The sequence below is a fragment of the Cottoperca gobio genome, chromosome 3 (genome assembly GCF_900634415.1).
Source record: "Cottoperca gobio chromosome 3, fCotGob3.1, whole genome shotgun sequence".
Classification (NCBI taxonomy): Eukaryota; Metazoa; Chordata; class Actinopteri; order Perciformes; family Bovichtidae; genus Cottoperca; species Cottoperca gobio.
This window is the reverse complement of record NC_041357.1, coordinates 28110416-28133594: the sequence shown is the minus strand read 5'-3', so window position 1 is coordinate 28133594 and position 23179 is coordinate 28110416. Positions and strand designations below refer to the sequence as shown.

Genomic DNA, 23179 nt, shown 5'->3' with positions numbered 1-23179 from the left:
AGAAGACGGTTATAGTTGTGCTGGGAGATATTGTACGTATATATGTAATGTATGCATATAATGTAATGTATGTAATGTATGTAATGTATGCATATAATGTAATGTATGTAATGTATGTAATGTGTGTAATGTGTGTGTGTGTGAATGCTCCATTGAATTTTCCATTCCCAAATTGAGAATAATGTATTTAATTGCAATGCAACATCAGACAAAGCGTTTCAGTTTACGATCCAATGACATGTTTCACATTATGTGTTTCATGACAGTAATGGATGCACATTAAAACATTAAAATAACATGAATTATGTAAATAATGCTAACGTAAGCTAGCGCTAAGTTTAACACTAGTTGCCTGCTCATCATTTCCATTTACAGCCAATTTAAATGACACTTTCAAATAATCCTCCATCAAACTAGAACCATCTATACTAATATATATCTATATATGTATAGTAATGTCATATTCTAAAGATTAATTATATATGGCTGTAGAGTTATTATGTAGAACGCCTTTATTTTATAGGAATATATTAAGTTCAATGAGTCAACATTTCCCAAATCATGAGTTTGTACAGCATCACAGTTTAGCTAGACCTCCATGACTGGACCAGCTTTATTTTATTGATTTGTTTATTACACATGCAGGACCTCGTCTAACATCAGTTCAGGGTTGAAAGAATTCCTCGTAACAAACAGCAGCAAAGCTTACTGTGAAAAGGATTTCATATTTCTCCAGGCACAAAGAGCTTCTATTAAGTGGCACATGTGGAGTACGAGCTGTTCCAAATATTTTCTTTTTAACTTTCAGCACGAGTGCTTCACATCAAACATGTTTTAATGGTCTTTTCTCAAACATCTCTTTAGGGATTCTGCCTGCAAATAAAAATGTCAAAACAGCAATATTTGGAAGGAAATGTTTTTCTGGTGAGCAATTCTGTCAATAATAAGTCCAACAATGAGTGATATAATACTCCATTATGGTTATCCACCGGGTGTGTGTGTGTGTGTGTGTGTGTGTGTGTGTGTGTGTGTGTGTGTCAAAATGTCACTGTGGCCCCACTTCAAAGGGTTCCATCTGTACAAATAGGATCTTTAAAGCCGAGCTCTACAAAACAACATTTTGACTGTTCTTTCATATAAGTCAACAACATAGAAAAGTACTTTTTCCATCCAGCCTGATGAAGCCACATTTGGATTTCTGACTTGTATTAGCAGCTCATCAGGACATAATGTCAGGACATATTCCCGACGTGTACGACGTGCTCACCTGCTCCTCAGTCTTCAGGTCTCCAAACTCCTGCATGAAGGTGACTTCTGAGGGGAAGCGTGCCGGCTCCAGGAAGTGGAGCAGGCTGAAGAGCTCTTCCACCGTGTTCTGGAGAGGAGTCCCCGTCAGCAGGGCCTTGTGCTCCTGAAAGAGAACACGGTGACAATGGATGATTAGTCAGTAAGCTGTAGAGAAGGACAACATAGGATGCAACTTGCAGCTATAACAACGCATACATTTAAAACGAGTGCTCTCTGTAAATGGATTGCATATGTACCAGGTTCATGAGTTTGAAGCCCTCTAGCAGCTTGCAGTTCTTGTTCTTGAGGCGGTGGGCCTCGTCGATGATCACACAGCGCCACTCTATGGCGTTGAGTATTGGACAACCTCCCAGGATCATCTCGAACGTGGTGATGACGGCCTGGAACCTGTAGGCTCCTCGCATCGGACGGCCCTGAAGACAAAAAGGGAAGAGATGTAGAACAATGGTTTGTGAAGCATTTCCAAAACAAAATCACAATTACTATTTCTTTTTTAAATGTAAAAATATATTTATCTGCCATCAGTTTTATGCATTTCAAAGATGCAGACTTTGTACGGTCAGTAAAAGAAGCGGTTTTATAATGAGTAATGTTAACAGTGAACATTACAAACCTACTCATTTGCAGCCTTATGCTGTTGACAGCAAACACATGGCTGGAGAATCTAAACGCACCTCTCGATTGTGAAGCTATGTACAATAGAACCAGGACACGAGTGCACACCTGCTCTCGAGTCTGCTGTTTGTTTATTCGTCTTTCTGGGGAGGCTTTTCTTCACCCCGCCTCTCCATTTGTAACTATTGCCTTGACAACAGTCCTCGAGGGATACTCAGTTATCCAATAACCCCCCCCTCCCACAGTCAGCCAGCCAACAGACTGCTGTAGACGAGTTCTCTCTGCCTGAGCAGCGATGACAGAGAGCTCCCCTTGGGGGCTGCGATGACATCACAGGCTGCCTGGGAGACAGCCTGGTGGCGGCTCCGCTGTCTTCTGCTCTCGTTCGTCTGAATACTAAGAGCGTCTCACTGCCTGTTGTGCCACATCACATGGCCTGCCAACCACAGAGAGCCTCTGCTCAAGGCTCACTAACTACCTAGTAGCCTACTTACTGTTGGGCACGTGCCCTTCTTCCAACAGTGTTATATGCTCTGTCAACCACTTATTCATAGAAATGTTCTCTTACCCAACAATAATAGAAATAATTGGCTTCGCAAAATCATGCAACATCTGTAGCACTACAAAAACATTGTAGATTTATAAAACTACGACATAAACAACGTCCCAAAGAACACACACAGTTTCCATTACAGAAAACACTTCCCTCAGATATTCACCATCCTTCAACCGCCGCCTGCTTTCCTCTTTCTACACGCGGTATTTGCCTGGGATACATTTTGGTAAGTGAATTTGCCGCATTCGTTTCAGAGTCCCAGTGTATCGAAGCTTTGTGACATACATGGTAATCACGTTCTGCATGGATTTTCAATATCCGACTCCCATTGTTGTGTACAGGCCTCCTGTTTTCAAACATATCATTAGATTACTCTCAGGACTTCATGTTGCTGACACAGTGCTGCTGCTGCTTTCTAAAAAGCACCGTGATTATTTTAATCGGAGTGAATCACTGCTTTCCAGTCTGGCGGTAAGCACGGCGATGTTGCTTTCCGCTCATCTGTCTTCAAAGAAGAGGAGAGATTAGGTATGTCAGGATGAAATAAAAGACCTCTCAATCCTCACAACTCTATTTGTGTTCGGTATGTGAGGCATGCTGAAAGCCCGGCTGCGTGTCAATGACGGATTCTTGCCGGGCTCCTTGAGGCTTTTCTCAGGCCAAAACAACTGCGGCGGCAGAACACACAGAACACACGACGAAGCAGCGTTCTTTCTTAAGGCACACAAAAGATATATTGCACAGCTATACCTATAAACCTAAAATGTATTTAAAGTGCAGAAAGAGTGTCCATTTACCTGTGCATCCCTGAAATACATCTCATACTGTTGGAGCATCTGCCTGCTGACCATGCTTCCATGGTAGACGATCACATTGAGAAAGGTCCAAGTGCGGAACTCGCGCTCCCAGTTGGCGATGGTGGAGAGCGGCGCGATGATGAGGAATGGCCCTTTAATGCCCACGCGATAGATCTCCTCCAGGAACGTGATGGACTGGATGGTCTTTCCCAGGCCCATCTCGTCTGCCAGGATGCAGTTCCGTCTGACGAGTGGAGATGACGAGGGGTTAGAAGAGGAAGAGGTGGAGACACAATCGGGGTAGTATAGAAACAGCGGAGGGAGGCGACGGCAAAGGTGTAGCAAAAAGGTGATGAAGCATTTACAGATCAGTGACACCTGTGTGAAAATGCTTGATTTTCCCTCTGGTGTGTGGATGTTTAAAGTCTAACTGTGTGGCTGCATAGACGAGGTGGCGTGTATTCACTGGTTCAAAGTAAACTAAATAAATGTGCGGTGGGATAACAAATGAAAAGGGCGAAGAAGAAATATCCCATGATAGTTAATAAACAGCGAACAATGGGTGAGAAAAAAGACATTATCAGCAGTAATAACAGACCAAAGAGATGAGATACAACATAATGGCAAATGTGACTGCCTCTGCTGCGTGGTGAACTCCAGCAAACCATTTATTCAGCTGTCCAGTGGGTGGGGGTATTATGTCTTGATGCTAATTGCAACGTGCAGATATTCCCACTGGCCTCCTAAGCAGCTCTCTAAGTTTGATGAATCTCTCTGCGTAGGCATACACAAACTCCTGCGTACTCACACACAGTCAATTCCCTGGGTTAATGCAAGCACACTGACACTTGGTACTCCAGATGTACCGTGCAGCACTTCTTTTTGCTATTGTGGGCGAAGAAAAGCAACTGTTGTTGCAGCAGCGTGCACATCGGCAGGGAATCTGACTCTCCTCACGGGCCCAACCAAATAATGTGAATACAGTCAAATCACAGCGTGGGCCACACACACACACACAACACACGAACAGTGATTCATTATTCATTATCTGCAGTCCCAAAGCCCCGAGAGGATTCCTCTTGAAAAACTCAATGTCCATGTAAAATCTCTGGATCAATACGTACACTGTAGTATTGCATCGGCATGGGATCACTGAAGGTTTACAAGCAAAGATGCCATTTTGCTTGAGGTGTGAGATATAAATAAACAAACAAACAAACAAACCATTTATCCTCCCAACTGAGAAGTGTGCTGATGTACTGGAGCTCTCTTACGTGGCAGCAGGCCCCTGTGAACATTAGCTTGAAAAAAAGGCCTAAAAATGTGACGTTTTGATTTGAGTATTTCGGTGTGAACCGGTTGTGGGTGTGTGCATGACATGTATGCATATACAGTATTTAAAACTGACCTGTTGTACCAGTTGAAGAGGAGCCAGTTCACCCCCTCTAGCTGGTAGTCCCTGAGGCTGTTGCCATTCCTGTATGCCCTCGACAGTATCCTCTTCTTCCACATGTTGGCTGGGGGCCGGTCCTAAAGGACACATTTTATATGAAGAGTTAAAAAAAAGATTTGAAATTAACTCCACATTTACATCAAGCCAGCGTGTTTGTATTCCAACAATGTGTCTCTCTGGAACCACATAGTGTAGATGCAAAGGAGGTGGACCTACAGAGTACGAGCGTTCCTGCTGGACAGGAAGGAAAGATTACCACAAACACTTCTTGGACTTCTGTTCAAATGGTGCTCATCCAGGAGAGAACATCACATGACACATCTGTGTGTAGTCCGGTTCCTATACTATAAAGACAGCCATGTGTTTTGCTTCATGGAGAACAATCGATCGGTTACAGCTCTTATTCTTCCCCCTTACTAGAAAACATCTTCCGACAGCGCCTCAGTTTGATCACTTTGCTGTGTGAGTGTGTTGGCTAATGATAATAATTCACTTAACCCCACAGTATGTTCGGTGGGTGCAGATCAACAAATCTGTATTATACAACAGAAATAGATTTGTATTTAAAAAAAGGAACTACCTTATTAGCACTTAGTAACAAAAGAAAACTAATATATTTATGCAGTACTAATGTTATAAGTAAGGAATGTCGATGGGCGTGGCTTACCATCCTGCGTGAGTCTGGCTTGACTGCCTGCAGCAGCTCAAACTCTTCAATCTTGCTCTGATCTACGTCGTCCTTTAGCTCCCAGGTGCTGTCCTCATAAGGCAAAGAGCTCCACTTCACCAGGTAGTACACCACCTCCTGCAGCAGGCAGAGAAGAATTAGTGCCGCAAAAGACTAGAGGGAGGCCAAGCTCTGCTTTTATAATATTAACAAAGGCTGTGAGGAAGCCCGGTAGTATGGCCTTGGGAGATACAAAGACATCACTAGAGTGGAGGATACACTGAAAGGAACACAAAAACCCTGAAAGAGAGTAAATCATGCGCAGGCACGTAGACACAAAACACAAAAGTGCTTGTCAGGGATATGATTAAGAAAAGCACAGAGGATTCACTTTACCTCTCCTGTGTCTTTGTCCTCACAATACGACACCTCCAGCACTCTGTCTACCTCTACATAGTCCGGGTTAAAGGGGTCCTCTTCCATCTGAGAGCGACAGAAAGAAAGACAAGAGGGGAAGAAAGCCAGAGAACAGGAGAGTATAAAAGCTAAATGCCCACTCGCCATCTGGAATCTGAGATAAGTATCACTACTGTTCAACTGAGCGGGCAAACAGATTCGAATGTATGCACACAGATGTGCCTGCCCACACAGACAAAACACAAGTGAAACAAACACACACACACGTCCTAAGACACCAAATTGTGGAAACACACACCCGCTCACAACAAACGCCTGAATATGAGTGTGCACATAAACACAGTGTACAGTATGTACGCAGCCTTACATCTGCAAAGAAGAGTGCCCTCTGTGCTTGTTTCATCTTGAAGCGTTTGATCTTCTGCTGAATCCTCTTGTCCTTCACCAGCTGCTGCTCTGTGGCCCACTCACAGTGTAGGTAGGAGCTGATACACACACACACACACACACACACACACACACGTTAGAAACCCTGAAAAACAGCATCTGGGGCAACAGCCAGCAGGTGTGAGCTTCTCTCTCTCTCTCTCTCTCACATATTTGGTTTCATCAAATTTCCAGTGTGCCATTCATTTTTCAATCCTTTTCATCATTAGGCTGAAAACATAATGAATGCAATCTGGCTGATGACAGATTATCTGACAAGTGAAAATAAATTATTTCTCTGGAGAGGCTGCGGTGGTAAACCTACGGTTCACAGGAATGTTTAACGATGTCCCCGAGTTCACAGAAGAGACGTTTAATCTCTAGTAAAGCAAAGAGTGCATGGCAATACACTCCGTGCAAAGGATGCCGGAGGTGTAGTGTAATCACATAGTTCACATTCAGCATCCTTTGGCAAAGTCTGCAGGACATCTGCTTTCTATTTGCATCTATATTTAGTTTTAAGAATGTTATAATTGAGGAAGTCTGGAATGCTAAATATGACTTTAACTGGGATGATTACACAGGTTTAATACACACAATATGTTTTTGGAATATTGCTGTTATGTTTCAAGGTGTAATGCATACATAGTTCACTCATATTAACCACAAGTATACTTACTAGTTTTTGTATTTCACAAAGAACTCCTCCCCTTCCACCACCATCCCTGGAGAGGCCTGTAGAGACAATATAGAATTACAAACAAACTTCTTCCACTTCACTAACAGCTGTATTTGTGTGCTATATTATAAAATGATTGTTTTATTATTTAGAACCACGTAGTAGCACGTGGTTAAGTTTGTTTCTGAGTAAAAGAAACAGCAACGTATCACTACCTCCTTCTTGACGACACGAGAAGACATGATTTTGTCAACAACAGCAGCATCTTCTTCACTGGGATTCTCCTGCGAATGCAGTAAACATGAAACATGTCACGTCCGACTTTGTAGTCTCCCACAGCAGACATTTGCATAATCCTCAGGACACATAACACAGACTTAAGGGGATAGAGCTCGCTACTCCAGCACTACACAAGTATGACTGATTCAGACAACGGAAACCAGGGTGGGACTTTGGGACCGTGCATTTGTAGAAAATATGTTTTGGAGCAGAGCGGTCGTTGCAAAAATCGATAAAGAATGGGAACGGAATATGTTTGCAGAGAGTATACTGCAGGGGTCCTGGTGTGTACGTCACAATGTGTATGTTACACAAATGTGTTCTTCAGTAAATAAGTTGTTTTCCATTTTTCATTCCCACAAACAAAAACGATTCTTTGAATGGATCGTTTGTAAGCCAACAAATAATTGTAAGAAAGATCAGCATTGAAAATAATATTTTCTTTTTAAAAACGAATGAATTTAACTTCTTAGCTGCTGGTGAGTCGTAACGACTTACTACAAAGAGTTGAACAGCAGGCAGCTTGGAGGCTCCACTGTGGCTTTTCTTGGCTTTTACAATAACCTTGACCTCGTCATCTGACAACCTGGCCTCCAGCTCTTCGTGGTATTTCTTCCTCTTCACCTGGCGATTAGATCTCCTCTTCTAGAAAAGTGAGGAAAAAGAAACACATTTACAGAAATATTCAAGTGATTACTTCATACGTCAATGTCCTACATGGCAGGTTTGAACTGGACATGTAAACACTGCAGGGACCAATCATGTGACAATGATCACCTGTCACACACACACACACACACACACCATACGCAACATTATATGGGCACATGTGTTAATCTTTTAAAAAGGTTATACTTATGTATTTGAGATCACACAGGTTTTCTTAATTGTGAAAATGTATAATGTAAAAGATCTGTCAGTCTGTCTATGATTAAGCTGTAAATGTATATCTATAGATAGATGTAGAGATAAATAGATATTGCTCTATATATACACACACACCTCACGTCATCTATCTATATCTCAGAGAAATATATATATATATATATATATATATATATATATATATATATATATATATATATATTATTATATTATATTATATATATATATATATATATATATATATATATATATATATATATATATATATATATATATATATATATATATATTTATATATTTCTCTATATCTCCGTCTAACTATCTCTCGCTCTCTCTCTCCCTCTATATATTTATATCTCCATCTGTCTGTCTATCTATGTATAGATATACATCAGCATCATGTCACTATTTCACGTGTGTGTCCTGAAGTCAGAGCTCAGCAGTGAACCACATTGAAACCTCACAGTTCCCTCGGTCATGCTTCATCCCTGATTTATGATCCAGGCTGTGTGTGAGGCTTCTCCCTGCTCAGCTCAGCTAAATGATCTTACATTTCACATCTGCAGAATATGTCAATCAAAGTAACAGCAGCAATGCTCCGACAATGTAGTTAATATTGATCAAACATTTACTTTAGAGGGTTATTAAATCTCTGATATTTGATAACATCTATAATTGTGATACAACAGACAACTCTATTTATAAACTGACGTTAGGATAATATCCTTTCTCCAATATCACGGCATCAACAGACATATTTGTGAAGAGTTTGATGAAAAACACGAACGTCTTTTAAAAAGGTTCGTATGGGTTCTCCGTCCTCCTGAAGTGAAGAGAAACTAACCCATAAATGACCTTGTTAAATTTAAATAAAACCAAGAAAGACATTCTGAAAGACGTTTAGAAACCGCCACACACACACACACACACACACACACACACACACAATCTTCTTTTTATTCCTTCCCGTCAAGCCTTTGTAATCATCATATGCGTGGGCTTCTGTATCCTGCATCAATACACAAACCCCTCCTAATGATAATATGTAGTTAATTAGGAATAAATGCCACTGAGCCAAAGTTAATTAGGTGTGGAGTGTAATATCCCCTCACATCACCAGACCCCAGCTGACCAGACGCTGGAGAGTCAAATCTGCCACATGCCACGACGACAATAGTGCTGCACCCCTGAGGTGGCCATGCGTCTCCTCTCGCTGTCAGCCACTTTGACTTCTTCCACAGGATCATCCTAAATGAGTCATCAACGGACTGTTTTAATTAAAGCCAGGGGCGCCATTTAACCAGCGTAATTATATCACACGCTATAGGCCGGATGGGAGAGAGATAGGTGGCGAGGCGAAGGACGCAAAGTCACCTGTCATCCCCGCATGTCACTCTTAACAAAGCGGATCATCAGCGGTCGTGACTGAGCGGCACATTGTGTGAGAACAAAAAGATAAACTTGCATGTCTCACTTAAGTTGTCATTATTAATTACATCACATTACAAATAGCCGGCGTACATCTTAGAGCGTTTCATTAAGATGTATCTTTACCCTCGTACCTTAAAGAATCTCAACCTCAGGTGAGCAATTACTCATTTTCCAAAGCGGTACTTTGAGTTTAGCGCAAAATAGACTCATTACTTTAAACTAAAAGTCATAATTCAATTTAGCTGCGTGTTATCAAACAAACAGAACAATCCTAGAGGATTTCAATTTCACCGGCTGCCGTGGCAACGCCATGAAAGGCTGTTCAATGTGTGCATGTTAGGATTGTCGCAGGGGTGGCACGTGAAACACGGCCAACAAACGTTAAAGATCAATGTAAATAAACCGGTGGGAGTGCACTTGAAGGTGCTATTGTTGGTGCTCCATCAACCACACAAATAAGTGTGTACTTGAGATAACCACCCACTGCACGCCCCCCCACGTGAACCACACTGTGAAGTCATCCTCCAGGCTGAGCGGCAGTGTGAACGGTCACATCGAGGACAGTTCACCACATGTAATAACATACAACATCCTCATCTGAATAAGGTGGGGAGTTAAAAAGCACGATGAAAGCAAACTCCCACCCTAAAGTGTCGTCTCACAGATTAAGATTAATATTTTAATATGATAAAGTGGGATGAAGTACACCCACAAGTATTGCAGCCCCAGTTACAATAATAGTGACTTGTATTGTAGGTTTATATGTCAGTTTGTGTGTGTGTGTGTGTGTGTGTGTGTGTGTGAGCTGGATCTTACAGAGTCGTCATCTTTAGAAGTGTGTCGAGGGGGAGGATCATCATCCGACTCCTCTGAAGACTCCGGCTTTCGCTTTTTCTTCTTCCCAATCTTGATGACAATTTTCCTGTGGGAAGGAAGAGCACACCATGAATACAATAAGATGAAGGCGCGAGTAATGAAAACATGCTCCAAGTACACACAGTTCTGTTAACGCCATTGTTGTTCCGAGCACTTTGTGTTGACACATGCCTTAAGGATACAGCCCTGAGGTTGCACATGTATAATCACAATCTATATTTAACCCCACATCACAAATGGTGTCAGAGTTCATATCAAAAGTTCTCAAATAAATGTGAAAATGATAACGTATAAATCTTTAACTTCCTGGGAGAGGAACAGTCTGATTATAAGCGCGTCGCATTCAAAACGTTAAAAAGTGGTTTACACTGAGAAACCACAGCAGACAAACTAATAAGCAGCACGTCATTGATCGGTCTTGTGGGGACAAAAATATTGAAAACCATTTGTTCATTTCATTGCAGACTGCGCTTGCGTCGCCCCCCCCTGCAGGTTTGCACCATTGTGCAAGATGGAGAGAATCAAGAGTTCATAGATTTGCATCTGCTGCACTGCAGTCCGTAAACATGCGAATTTGCAGCGGCAGCCAATATCCTCGAAGAATTTCTCTGTGAGCATGCGATGTTTGACCCCAACATACATACGACAGCAGCTAGGGGACCGGATGACGTGCAGGAGGAAACGCTTGCACGTATTACACGTGCTCACAATGGGAGCTGCTGCCCGACTTTAAGGAGAAAGGAATTCAGTGCTTTGCTTAAGCTCCCACCTAGTCCGCGGATTCAGATAAACATCGTTTTGATTATAATTTGGCAGATATTTTTCCGCTTCGAGCAACCACTACTAGTTTGTGAGTGTTGAAATTCTCACCATGGCCTAATGTACAAGTTTAGTACAAAGACAGACTGCTGAGATGCGATGATATCAGGAGCACAGATAGCAGCAGATTGCACAATGAATAGACGCAAGCTTCTACTTTTCACCAGAGCTTCATCCTCTCCATTTCACACACAGTCACATATTATTTCTGTGACCTTTCCACATATATTCCCTCACCACATATGCACACACTTCCCATCTTGTGCTTCTCTACATGTAATAGCTCTTGGAAGCCACAGGCGCCAAATCTCTGGCTTGGTGTGATATTAATGCGGACGGGGGGGGGGGGGGACGGGGGGGATAAAGACACTGCTATCGTACTGACGGCATCTTTACTCTCCAACATGTTTGCATACACATAACAAACACACTCAGGCAAACATGCTCTGTGCTCCACACACACACGAAGGACTACTCCGACAGACCGTTGCATGAGCAGGTGCGTCTCCCGTGAGAAAGATGTCGCTTTAGGACTTGTTCACATGAGATTACATAAGAGACTCATATCGAGTGTGGACTAAGATTCCCACGCTTGCCAATATCTTCTATTGTGAGCAAACATGGTCCAACTAGACAGAAGGTCAGCCTGTAGGATAGCATGTCCTGTAAGCCTACCTGTTGAAGACAGCGTATGTCTTTCTCTTTATCAATTCCATGTATTAGATGTACGGGCGTCTTTCATCCTGGTTCACTTCCATTATAGACTGACACACACAGATGTCAACAGATGGTGACAAAGAGCCGTCCCCGTGTCCCTACCCCCTCTGGATATTACATTTCACAAATCCTCTCGACAATGACACTTTATGGTTGCCATGCAACGTGTCCTTGGGAGTGTGTTTGGCAATGTGGGCGACAATGTTCACTTCCTGTGAAAAACAACACAGGCACATGTCCACTGACACTTTGAATGGTTGAGAAATGTGCCAAGTCAGTGTGACACAATGAGAAGAAAACAAAATGAACCAGCTGTGAGAACCAACATTATAAAAAGCAGCTGAATGGAACAAAACACAAACGCTCCTCCTCAACCAAATAAAAAGCTGGCTGGGACTCGGGCCTAGCAGAATACCAGTGTCACATCACCAGGCAGCAGCTCAGCAGATAACAGCACACAACAAGGCTAACGCACGCTATGATCCCCATATGGGAAAACCTGAACTGTGAAACAAGATACTTGGAGGGCTGTGAAATCATAGATTTAGCCAGTACAGACAGAACACTGATGGCGAGGTGGCTCCTGGGTACTGCTATACACTGTATGCAAGCATGGCGTATACAAGAGAAGAAATATATAACACACACACACACACACACACACACACACACAGTCTACGCTGTCTGTTCCACCCTGCTGTGGCTGAAACACAGGACCACCCAGGGGTTTACTAGCACCAGTGCAAACGCACACGCTCTCTTTAACTAGATAGCCTCGCCACAAGCTGAGATGTATTAACTCAAATGACAGGGAGGACTTTCAAATTAACCTCTTACTGAGAAGAAAAGGGTCTGAAAGCCAATTCTACTCTTCAAGGTCACAGTCAAGTCTCCTTGATGTGAAGTAGCTATAGAAATGACAGCAATGCCATAGAAACCATATCGGCTGACCTTGAATTATAAAAGAGGTTTGGTCGAGTGTTTGAATGAAGGCCGACACTCCAACAAGCACAAGAAAGAATATTGAGAAATGGATCAAATAAGCGTCGCAGTATTTCCTACATTGCACTGCTGCCTGTATGAGAAGCTTGAACATTAAATCAGACAAGCTTCAGTCTGATTGTCCTTTTATTTGTTTCCTCTTATAATCCTACACTCTTTCAAAGAAGTAGTTCCTAAACCGTGTTGTTTAAGATCGAACTTCTGCACACGTGACTCTCAGACTCACAGCCTCAAATATATACAATATACGTTGACAAAGAAGTAGTGGGGGTAAGTCTATATAAAAAGAATAGAAGTGTAAACCAGTGAAGCCTTTGTTGTCCGAGAAAGCACTGATGAGACGATGGATCTTTGTATAGAAAGTTTAGTCAGCTGGATTATTGTTGATTAGTATTTAAATAATCAATCTTTAGTCGTCTTTTGTGATAATTACTGTGTTTGACTTTAAGAAGCAATGAAATGATTGCGTTTCTATAATTAAAAGCGGTAAAGAAGGAGATTGGAGTTCTGACAGCAGTTCGGTACGAGTGGGAAGCTGCGCCTGATTTATGTTTAATCATTTTGATACCAGAAGTGAAACAAATTTAATTTTGAAATCCATTTGTATGTAAAAAAAAATAAAAGAAGTTGAATTCCTCAGTAAAGCTGTACTGACAGACGCAAATTAATATCTTATTGTATCAATAACATTTCCGTTTTAACAGATCCTCCTCCTGGTGTCTTTAGCCCGGGAGAAGCCCCATCTTCTCTAAATCAAACATATATTTCCACCAGTATGTGCAGGCTGCCCTTAATGTTTGTTACCGAGGAGAGAAAGGGGATTTATTTGCCTCCAACTAGATTTAAAAGACGCCATGCTTCAGACATAATCTTGCATCTCTAATTAGACTGCAGCTGCCCCCGATGTGACATTACGGCGTGATCCCCGATGATAGGCTACCACTGGCTTTTTCCTGAGAGTGATGGGCTAGTTGCTGTTGGAGGCTTGCTTGGCTCCCATCCTCCTATTGTGCCAAATAACCTCCATCCCTTGTCCCCCCAGTGTTGTCCTGCCCTACTTGGCATGCCGCCACTGGGAGTGTCTGTATGAGGGTTTGATTTTAATAGAATGAAGATAGTATAGTGCTTTGCAGGCCAAGATCGCAATGTGGCGCATCAGCAAGTGCATCTAGCTCAGAAATTGTGATTGTGTGTGATGGAGTATCCTTCAAAAATGTTGTTAAGTGTGGTGTGTGTGCGTTTCTCATCCTGAAGGGCTTATTGAGACAGTAATGTTGGTCCTCATCAGGAAATCCCCCTTCTCGTGAAGGGAAGGCTATAATCTCAGAGCCACACAGCAGCACACAACTGGAAACAGTAGTAACCATCAAGCCCTCTCTTAAAAACAAATACTGTATCAGCACAGTGCACATGGCCACACAGGGGATTTCTGCTTTATTCAGCAAACATTTTTAAAATGGGCAACACACACACACACACACACAAACGTGTACATGACTTTCAACTCAAAGACAAGCAACACGGACCCACACACACATGTTTATATATCGCACACACGCATACATGTGAACATGCACACATACGCACCCTGCAGGGGATTAACTAGGAAAACACTCAATTAAAAAAAACAGCTTTAGCTCTTCCTAATAAAATAGTGAGGGGAAAAGAGATTAGACGGCTAGCAGGCAAGCCCTGAAATATGAACAGCTATACACTGCTGCATATACGCTCCACTTAAACCTCCATTTTCTATCATGTAATTGATCTCACAAGCACCATTTTGTTTGATATTTTCCTGCTACCCTGCTGCTTTGTAGTATCAGCATGTTTAGAACATGCCTGCTCACAGCCAACACGGGATGCACGGCGTTCAGCGTGCTGGAAGGACCAAATTTATATTAGGGGGAAAAAATGTAAAGGGGGAGGGGGGGGAGGGAGGAACAAAAAAAGGGAATGAGCTGCACAGTGCTTTCATCTGATTATTATGTGAGCTTATTTTTCAGCAGGTAGGCTGCTTAGAAAAGAATATCCCAGTCCGCAGAGAGCTGTGATCAGTCAAGCCTGGCCTGTGAAATAACCCTCGCCTCACCTAAAGGAACATGTTGTTGGTAGAAAATTCAATAAATGTACTGTAGTGCAGGTTTCACACCAAACCCAACATCTACCAGTACCTTTGTTTCATTTGCAAAAAGTCAAATAAATTGAAATATTACAATATCAGAAGGCCTCCTCTCAAAATATGCACTAAATAAAGAGAAGCAGCCCCTGTGGTCACTCGCTGAAAAAAGCTGAGGGGACATTTGTAATATAATTAACAAAAGACTTCAGCTTCAGCCTTTCAATGAAAAGAGGTCGTTAAATATTAAATAAGAGTCAGAGAGGAAAATAAACTTCCCTGAGATGGAATAGAATGGAGCCACCATTAATGTCATTAGCAGCACCTGTACGTTGCAGGCCAGTCGTCTGCTGTGAAAGACGCATATGGTTTAGCATGGAGGATTATCGTTCATGCATAAGGGGACATGTAATCCTAAAGTTACATGTGCAACTTCAGAAACCAATACTGTAAATGAGGGAAGTGCAGGTTACAGGACACACACCTGCATACTGTTATTATACGGTTGTGTCCCCTTCTGGCTGCAATGTACCGTAGCTTCCATGTTGTTGTGATTCGTCTGAAATCTTTTGGATCTTACAGTCCATGTTTAAGCTTTGATTAAAAAAAAAAGAAAAGGTTCAGCTCCGTATTTTAAAGTCAATTGATTGATAATTCATTTAAACATTTAAAGCAGTTTCTACAATTCCACAGTTGCCGACTTTAATGTTCCACATCTATTAAAACATTAGTTGGGACTGGAAATTGCTTACGTGGTTGTATTTTCCTAAAACACCCCCAGATCAGGAGCCCTACTTGATATTAAAGCATTTTAAAAAGCAAAGAAAAAGATCACTGGCAAATGCATAACATCTTTTTTTTTCCGATATGCGTGTCATGTTGCTAGTCCACCTGTTACAGCGGCTGGTGCGTCCATATTTTAATCAGCTGCTTTCGTTTATGTTTCTCATCAGCAAACATATTTCCCATATGATGATATGACCCTGAACTTGCTTGCCAAGCGACTGGTAGGGTAAACTAGCAAAGTAATCCAGAAGGCACTTACTAGCAATTAAAGTGAATTGAGGATTCTAGTAGAAACCCAGGTAGTAATGATGGCATAGTGGTCTCAGAGAAACAGACCCTGAAGTACAAAGACAATTAGAGTAATACTCTCATCTCAGGCACCCGCTCCTTGCATAAAGGAGAGTCCGATGCAATGGAAGAGTGGGCATACACTGAACCCCGACTACACACACAAACTGAAAACAGGCCTGAGCACACCCTCAACAGAGCGGAGGCTGAAGTAATGACTTTAGCAGAAGGTCAGGACCTCTGCAGCCATGATGCATTAATATTTTATGAGGAGATCCTGTGTGGTGCATGCATATGAGCAGGACTCTCCTCTGGTACGAATCTCTCATGCACGCTGGCTGTGTCCATCACCCCACATTAGTACCAGAACAAGCATACCCCACTGCCGCTGTAGAGACACATATCCCAACAACATCCATGCAGAGGATTAAACACACCAGGTCTCACTGTATATGGTGCTCCAAGTCAAATACATTCAGGTACAAGCAAACCCCCCAAATGAGTATGTGCACAGTCCACTCCCAGACGCCAGTACTGGAGTTAATGATCGTGACGGGGACAGAGAACATGGAGGTGCAGTCCACCGTAGGGTTTGAAAAATAAAACTCAAAGCATTGATGCAAAAACGTTGGCACAAAGACGACTAGTGAGCCCATTTTAACGTGCAGGAGTCGTCTGCTTTTTGTACGCACTTACTGTATTTTAAATGTTATAAATGTTATAAATGGTACAGCCGTCTACTGAGTCCACAAGCAAGTGTTGAAAAAGAGGGAGTATAATCAGGTCATCTGGTGTACAGGCCAATACGGTAGTATTTATGTTTTAGTTCTCATGTTTACATTACAGTGCCATGAGCCTGTGACTCATCGCGGTCTGACTTATGATTCAAGGCCGAGACCTTCCTGCCTCAGTGAAACTGGATTAGTTGCACAACACAAGTAGGTTTATCATCTTCACGTTTTCAAAGCTGACAATATATATATATAGAAAAGGATATTTGACTCTTTTAAGTGTATATTTGTTCCACATTAAGAGTCAAATGTTGGGTTATTGAGGCTTCATTGTTAAGAACAGATCTCAACAACAAAACTCAACAAATGGTCTGTTTTGTATTTATTGTGCAGTTTTGTAATTAGTCAACAGTAAAAGCTAAGCATGAGCATTTGCCAGCTATGAATCTTCACACCTTAGACGAAATATTCACACACTCCCACAAGCCTATTCTCAAATACAGACAGAGTTTTACGTCATTGCCACATTTGCAGCAAGGCCCTCGTTCATCTGAACTTCTTTTCTCAATTAAAACAAAGAGAGGGGGACACAGTAGGTGCTTCGACTGTAAACGACCACTACAGCCACACATCCTGTTAAAAGATTCTGCACCACACGTATGTAACCGATGAAGTACATAAATAAATAACACAATGTGTTACAAGTTCAAACGCATCCTTTAGATTTTATTATGCTTGAAAGAGGTTAAATGCAGCATAGTAGCATTGATACTAACACCACAGACAGAAAGCGTTCGTCGTGAGAAACTGAAATACAGAAACAAAGCTATCTATCTATAAAAAGGTCATGGCGGATATAAACGTTTCTGTAGGATTATGCCAGTCTGTCATCTGACCATACTGATTAAGTTTGACGTAATGAATGCTATAAAAAGGTTAACTGAAGCAATATTATGCTCCATAAGCGGGCTATGTTGCATGCACCCTAATCTGATGCTTTTCTCGCATGTAGGCCAAGTATGGTTATACGGAATAACAAAAATGGGTTACACAGCTCATTAGTTTGTAACGACAAGGATCGTTATCAGTAACACGTCTGAATGACAGAAAGCAGACTAGTCGTCAGCTGCCCTTTAAAGACTAACAAGTCTTAGAATGCATTTGATCAAACGCTGATTGATTAATCAGCTTCGTCTCCACGACTGCAAGGTGGTCACGTAGGGAAACAAGGATCTCTGTGTGCAGCGTTACGCTGATCTCAACACTGTTTTGTCTCAAAGTGAAATGACATTGATCAAACTGAGCTTTTATTGAATGTTCAAAACTGAGCATGTTCAGTGACGCAAGCAGATCAACAAGCCTCAAGTTAACCAAACAGCGAAGACGCCCCGAGTTACTTTCAGCATCGCCAGGCAGAAAGCTGGTGGGACTGTATCACTATGACCGACTCCTCCGTCATCTCACCAAACGCCAACAACTTTCTCATCATGACACACACACCAGGTGAAATCCATCATCTGCAACAGCTTTCCTCCCTCCACCTAGCTCATCCACTCATTAATCAACACCACTGCCAGCTTATTGTTGTCCATTGTCAGTCACTCTCACGCCAAGCCTAAAAAAGCATCACGGTTAAAACTGCCAGGGGTTGTTTTCAGCTGCACAATCTGACATTACCGAATTTACAGATTCCCCCTTCTCCTGCAGCTCCCTGCCTCGGCCCTCACATCTGCACGAGCTGATATTTCAATAGCTTGTGTTGGGTGTGGCTTATAGCTACACACTGCTTATAGCTGTTAAACAGGGGGATGGGCGGCGGATGACGGTATCTATACATCAGCACTACTTGTATACTGAATATACACTCCAGCACTGTCTCAATGCAGCCTTTGTTTGCTCCTCCCATGTCTATGCCGATGACTGAGCCTGGTTTATTGTTATGGCGTGCTGTAAACTCTGTTGAACTTTGAGCTTCCATCTTGGCAACCACGGGCAGAAGATGTAGGCTTGTAAAACAATGTAGCAGCAAAAACCGGCCAGTACACAAGCAGCTTAAATCAGTACATGATATAAGCAACCTCCGAAATCCACACTATTATTTTAATTAAGCAACCATTTTTTGTCCATTCGTTCGTTTTATGTTGAGGATTTGTCAATATTATTGCCATAATATTGAATAAAAAAAAATGTGAATAATGAAAATTGTCAATACATTCATCGGTTATGAAAAATAGATTATTGCAGCTCTATTTCTGGGTGGAATATGCATGAAGTATGCATTAACAATGACAAGCTGTTCACCTCCTGCAGTGGCATATGTCGTTAAATGATACAGTGGTAAGGATATTCTAAATTTAATTCCACATTGCTTTGGGTAGAGTCGGACCTGATTAAATCTCTTGCAGGATTATTTTAACATTGTGCATCTCACTGGTTTACAGAACAGTATTAGTGACTGCGACTACGTACCCGATCTTGGACTTCTGTTTGAACTTGGAGGAGGGTACAATACAGGCCTTCCGACAAGCCTTCTCTTTAGCCCGGGCCTTGCCGCTTCCTTTGTGCTGGCGCTTGCGGTGCTTGGACTGCGAGGAAGAGCTGGGGAAGCTCTCAGGGCTCATGACTCTGGGGATGTTCTTCTCCCCGCGCTGCCGGGCCTTAGCAATAGCCTCCGATATTATCCTATTGGCCTTTTCTTGCTTGTCCTGTGAACCTGACTCCATCTGATTATTCGTTCTCCGCGACGTCCTCTTCTCAGATGAGGAGCTGGATGAGGATGACGATGATGAGGAAGAGGAGGAGGACGATGAGCTGCTTTTCATTGGGGGACTGAGGACCCGTACCTGGCTACCGGGACCATTAGCGTTCTTTCGAGGCTGAGAAAAGAGAAAAGTTTTTAGAATCATGATCCACTTTAAAAAAGGCAAATATTACAGATGTGATGTCATCTATTGGAGCTCAAACACCACCCTATATGTGCCCTACAAGGACCAAGGGACACAGATAGATGAAGCTGACACCTGACCTTTGAAGCAGAGTTGAGTGACTGAAGCCGAATCTCTTACAAGCATTTTTAAAATTCATACCGAACTCACTTTAACTAAGCAAATGACAGATTCTGCAGCCAATCAGGTGCTGCATGTACAGGTACAAGTCATACAGTTCTCAGGTGCTGGGGGTGTGAGGTTCGGACCTGTCTCGGCACACCGTTTCCCCCAAGAATTAATTTAGGTCAGTTAGAGACTCTGAAAACTCTGAACTTTTTAAATAAGAAATAGAAAAGGAAGAGGAAGCTATACAGAAGGGTTAGCGTAAACTCAGGATCAATGTAGCAGGTTACAGTGAGCCTTTCAGACATCAATTATCCAGCCCGGCTGATACATGATAATATGTGAATAATAGATGGTGTGGCTGTGGTTATGCCTACACAAGCGCCATGCGGTGGGCCTTGAGCCCGGTGGAGAGGGAACCCATAAATGGATGACCTAATCTAAAAATGTGTTGCGTATGCCTACATGGCCCAGGCGCGGCCAGTTGCTTTTTTTTTTTCCCACACTGCTAGCTAGCCTAAATAAAGAGAATAAGCTTGAACCTCGCCAACAAAGTGGGGGGAGGGAGTTGAATAACTAGCAATTCATTTGGAACCGAGGGGGGACGGAGGGGGGGACGGACATACACAGATTTTCACGTGTGCAACACTGCTGAGGTTATTATGAAGAAATTTACTGGATTATGCTGGAATGTTCTCGTTCAAGTTAATGGTTATAAAAAAAAAAAAAAGAAGATGGGGGAGGGGTTGAAAGTAATGCTCAAGAGCGGAAGAACATAAGGGCACATGAAAGCAGCAAATTATGAAAACGGGCTTCTATCAGAAAGACGGAGAGAGAGAGAGAGAGAGAGAGAGAGAGAGAGAGAGAAAAGATAAAATGCACCAAAAGTGGGAGCACTGCAGCTGTAATACATCTATAAATAACTGAAATTACAGCCTGCCAGCACTGCAGTGATTTCAATCTCTCTAGCAGCACGTAGTCCCATGAAATCGGTGGGATCATTACAGTCCATGAAAAGGTAGAGTAAGCTCCATTTGGGACAGACAGCTTTCCCTCGCTCTCACCCACTCATTTCCACATGGAGTGAGCTTTCTGGTGACTGACAGGTTCAACTCATGGACACACACACACACACACACAAATGCATGCGCACACACACACTGTACATAAACTTCAGCCGGGGAGCTTGGAGAGAGGGTGGGAAAGGGATGTATGAAATGAATAGACAGTGGGGGTGGGGAAAAGAAAACACTGTAAAGCTAGTGTGCCTTGATAGGGTCTAGCACAGTAAAGCAAATGAGTATGGAGGGGAGGAAAATAAAGCAGCAATGAGTTCAAGATGGCGGCAGTGCAGCATGAGCCAGTAGCAAAGGAGGTTGTTCAGTTCCTGCCGGCCCCTCCTCCTCCCCCTCGTCTCTCCTCCCTCCCAGCTCTCAGAGCAGCTCACTTACCCTTCCTCTTGGCCTCTTCACTGTAGACATGGTAGGGTTTTTTTCTTCCTCTTTCCTCCCCCTCTCCAACCGGCTAACAAAAGCCTTGCCCTTTCGCCGGGTTTTTTCTCTCTCCAACGCGCTCACGCTTTCTCTTACAAACACACTCACTCTTTCCCTTTCAACAGTCGTTTTCTCTCACTCTTCCTTGAGCTGTGTGTCCCCCCCTCCCCTCCCTCTCTGCTTCTTTGCCTCCCCTCCTCCTCCCCGGTCAGCTCTTCTCCTCAGGCAGAGCGAGAGCGCTGGAGCTGTTCGTCTCCTCCTCCCCCAGCGGGCAGGGCTCAAGAGGAGCGCATGGGATCTCTCTCTCTCTCTCTCACTCTCTCACCCTCGTTTGTCTCTTCACAGGGTGATGAGGGAGCAGCGCTGTGGGCGGTAGAGGAGGTGCGTGGCAGTCCAGGAAGCTCTCATTCTGCTGCTGCGTGCCGCTTCGCTGTCGTCCGGCTCCACCAAAGTCTCCCTCACTTTCTCTCTCTGTGCGTGTGTGTCAGAGTTGCCTTCCCCTGGCTCCTCTCTCCTCCCCTCTCATTGATTCCTCTTTCCGCCTGCCTTTCGTGTGCACTCTATGCCTCTCTGAGCCTTCTCCTTCTTATTTCTTGTTCTTTCTTGCCCTTTCCGCTTTGCTGTTTCCCTTTTTGCGCCTCTCCTCGTGTCCTTCACAAGCCAGGATAAGGTAGGTTACTCCTTTTAATACACACACAAAAAGGCTTTTGTGTTAGCTTGCTTGCTTGTTTGGCCGGTTGTTGTTTCCTTCTTTTTCCCCCACTTATCTTTTTCCTCGTTCGCCCTCGATGCCCTCCCCTTTCCCTGGCTGGGGCGTGTATGGCGAGCTCGAGACTCTGGCAGGCAGAGTGGCGGAAAATGAAAGCACAAAGCAGCAAAATGCATCAGCATGAATATTAGAGATGTCGTTAAAACCCAGACTCGTTTTTCCCTCTCTCTCTCTCTCTCTCTCTCTCTTTCTCGCTCACTCACTCACTCGCTCTCTCTCTCTCTCTCTCTCTCTCTCTCTTTGTAAGGAAGTAGGCCAGCAGATGGTGCTAGCAGTTATTACATTAACTTTCACAACTTAACCCCCAAAGTACTGGATTTCGCCCACACCACAGATCGTCAACATCGTAAGCTTTTCTTGTCCCCATGTAGGATACTGCCAATGACATGCTGATTTATTTATGGAACAGCAAGCGTCATACAGAGTCTAAATTAACAAATTCCCAAAGGCTAAAAATGTATTCCTAATGCAAACTGCACACAAAAGATGCAGCCAGTAAGAAATGAACACAGTACATAGAAGACTTTCTACGTCCTAACCGTACCGGAAACATGCAGCCTGAACTGCCCCGAGTCTCCAGGGGTGAGTTCAAGCACTTGTGAGGTCAACGCCTGGTCACCCTGCTATGACTCTTGGAAAAAAATCCTAAGGAGGGGAAACTGGGATGTGTCCCAGACATGCAGCTCTTCCTGTGCGCCAGAACAGAACTGAGGAGCGAGCCAGCATTTCAGGGGACTCCTGATGCAGGGGCCATGTGCACCGGCTGGCACATGGTATTGGGTATTATGCAGAGACACACGGCTGGCCTACAGCCAGGTACAGTGCAGACAGCACTATTAGGTCAGGCCTGAGTTACTGACAGTTACGGCTTTTATATCTTTATTTACCATGCAAAATCAACTGTAAAGACTTCTTACCCAGCCAACACCCCGTTCACTTTTCATTCAGCTGCACACATTAGCACGTGAGCTGCTCAGTGCTACCAGGACTACCGTCCACACACTGTATCTTGGGCCAGG

The 23179-nt window shown here is 43.2% G+C and overlaps 1 protein-coding gene across 9 annotated transcripts in view; it reads right to left on the bottom strand.

Annotated features, from left to right (window-relative positions):
* The window catches only part of chd9 (chromodomain helicase DNA binding protein 9), a 61605-nt gene that overhangs the window by 20345 nt on the left and 18081 nt on the right, over positions 1-23179 (bottom strand). For 8 of the 9 annotated variants that reach the window (XM_029428171.1, XM_029428178.1, XM_029428154.1 and 5 more), the window contains 12 exons: positions 19318-19724; positions 10330-10435; positions 7696-7842; positions 7134-7202; positions 6919-6974; positions 6181-6298; positions 5793-5879; positions 5397-5534; positions 4685-4806; positions 3277-3520; positions 1545-1721; positions 1268-1411 (listed from right to left, as the gene is read on the bottom strand). In XM_029428171.1, coding sequence (XP_029284031.1) covers positions 1268-1411; positions 1545-1721; positions 3277-3520; positions 4685-4806; positions 5397-5534; positions 5793-5879; positions 6181-6298; positions 6919-6974; positions 7134-7202; positions 7696-7842; positions 10330-10435; positions 19318-19724 — 1815 coding nt within the window. Of the gene's footprint in view, positions 1-1267; positions 1412-1544; positions 1722-3276; positions 3521-4684; positions 4807-5396; positions 5535-5792; positions 5880-6180; positions 6299-6918; positions 6975-7133; positions 7203-7695; positions 7843-10329; positions 10436-19317; positions 19725-21349; positions 21541-23179 lie in introns of those variants that run through there. The other variant, XM_029428197.1, reaches the window with a different exon arrangement.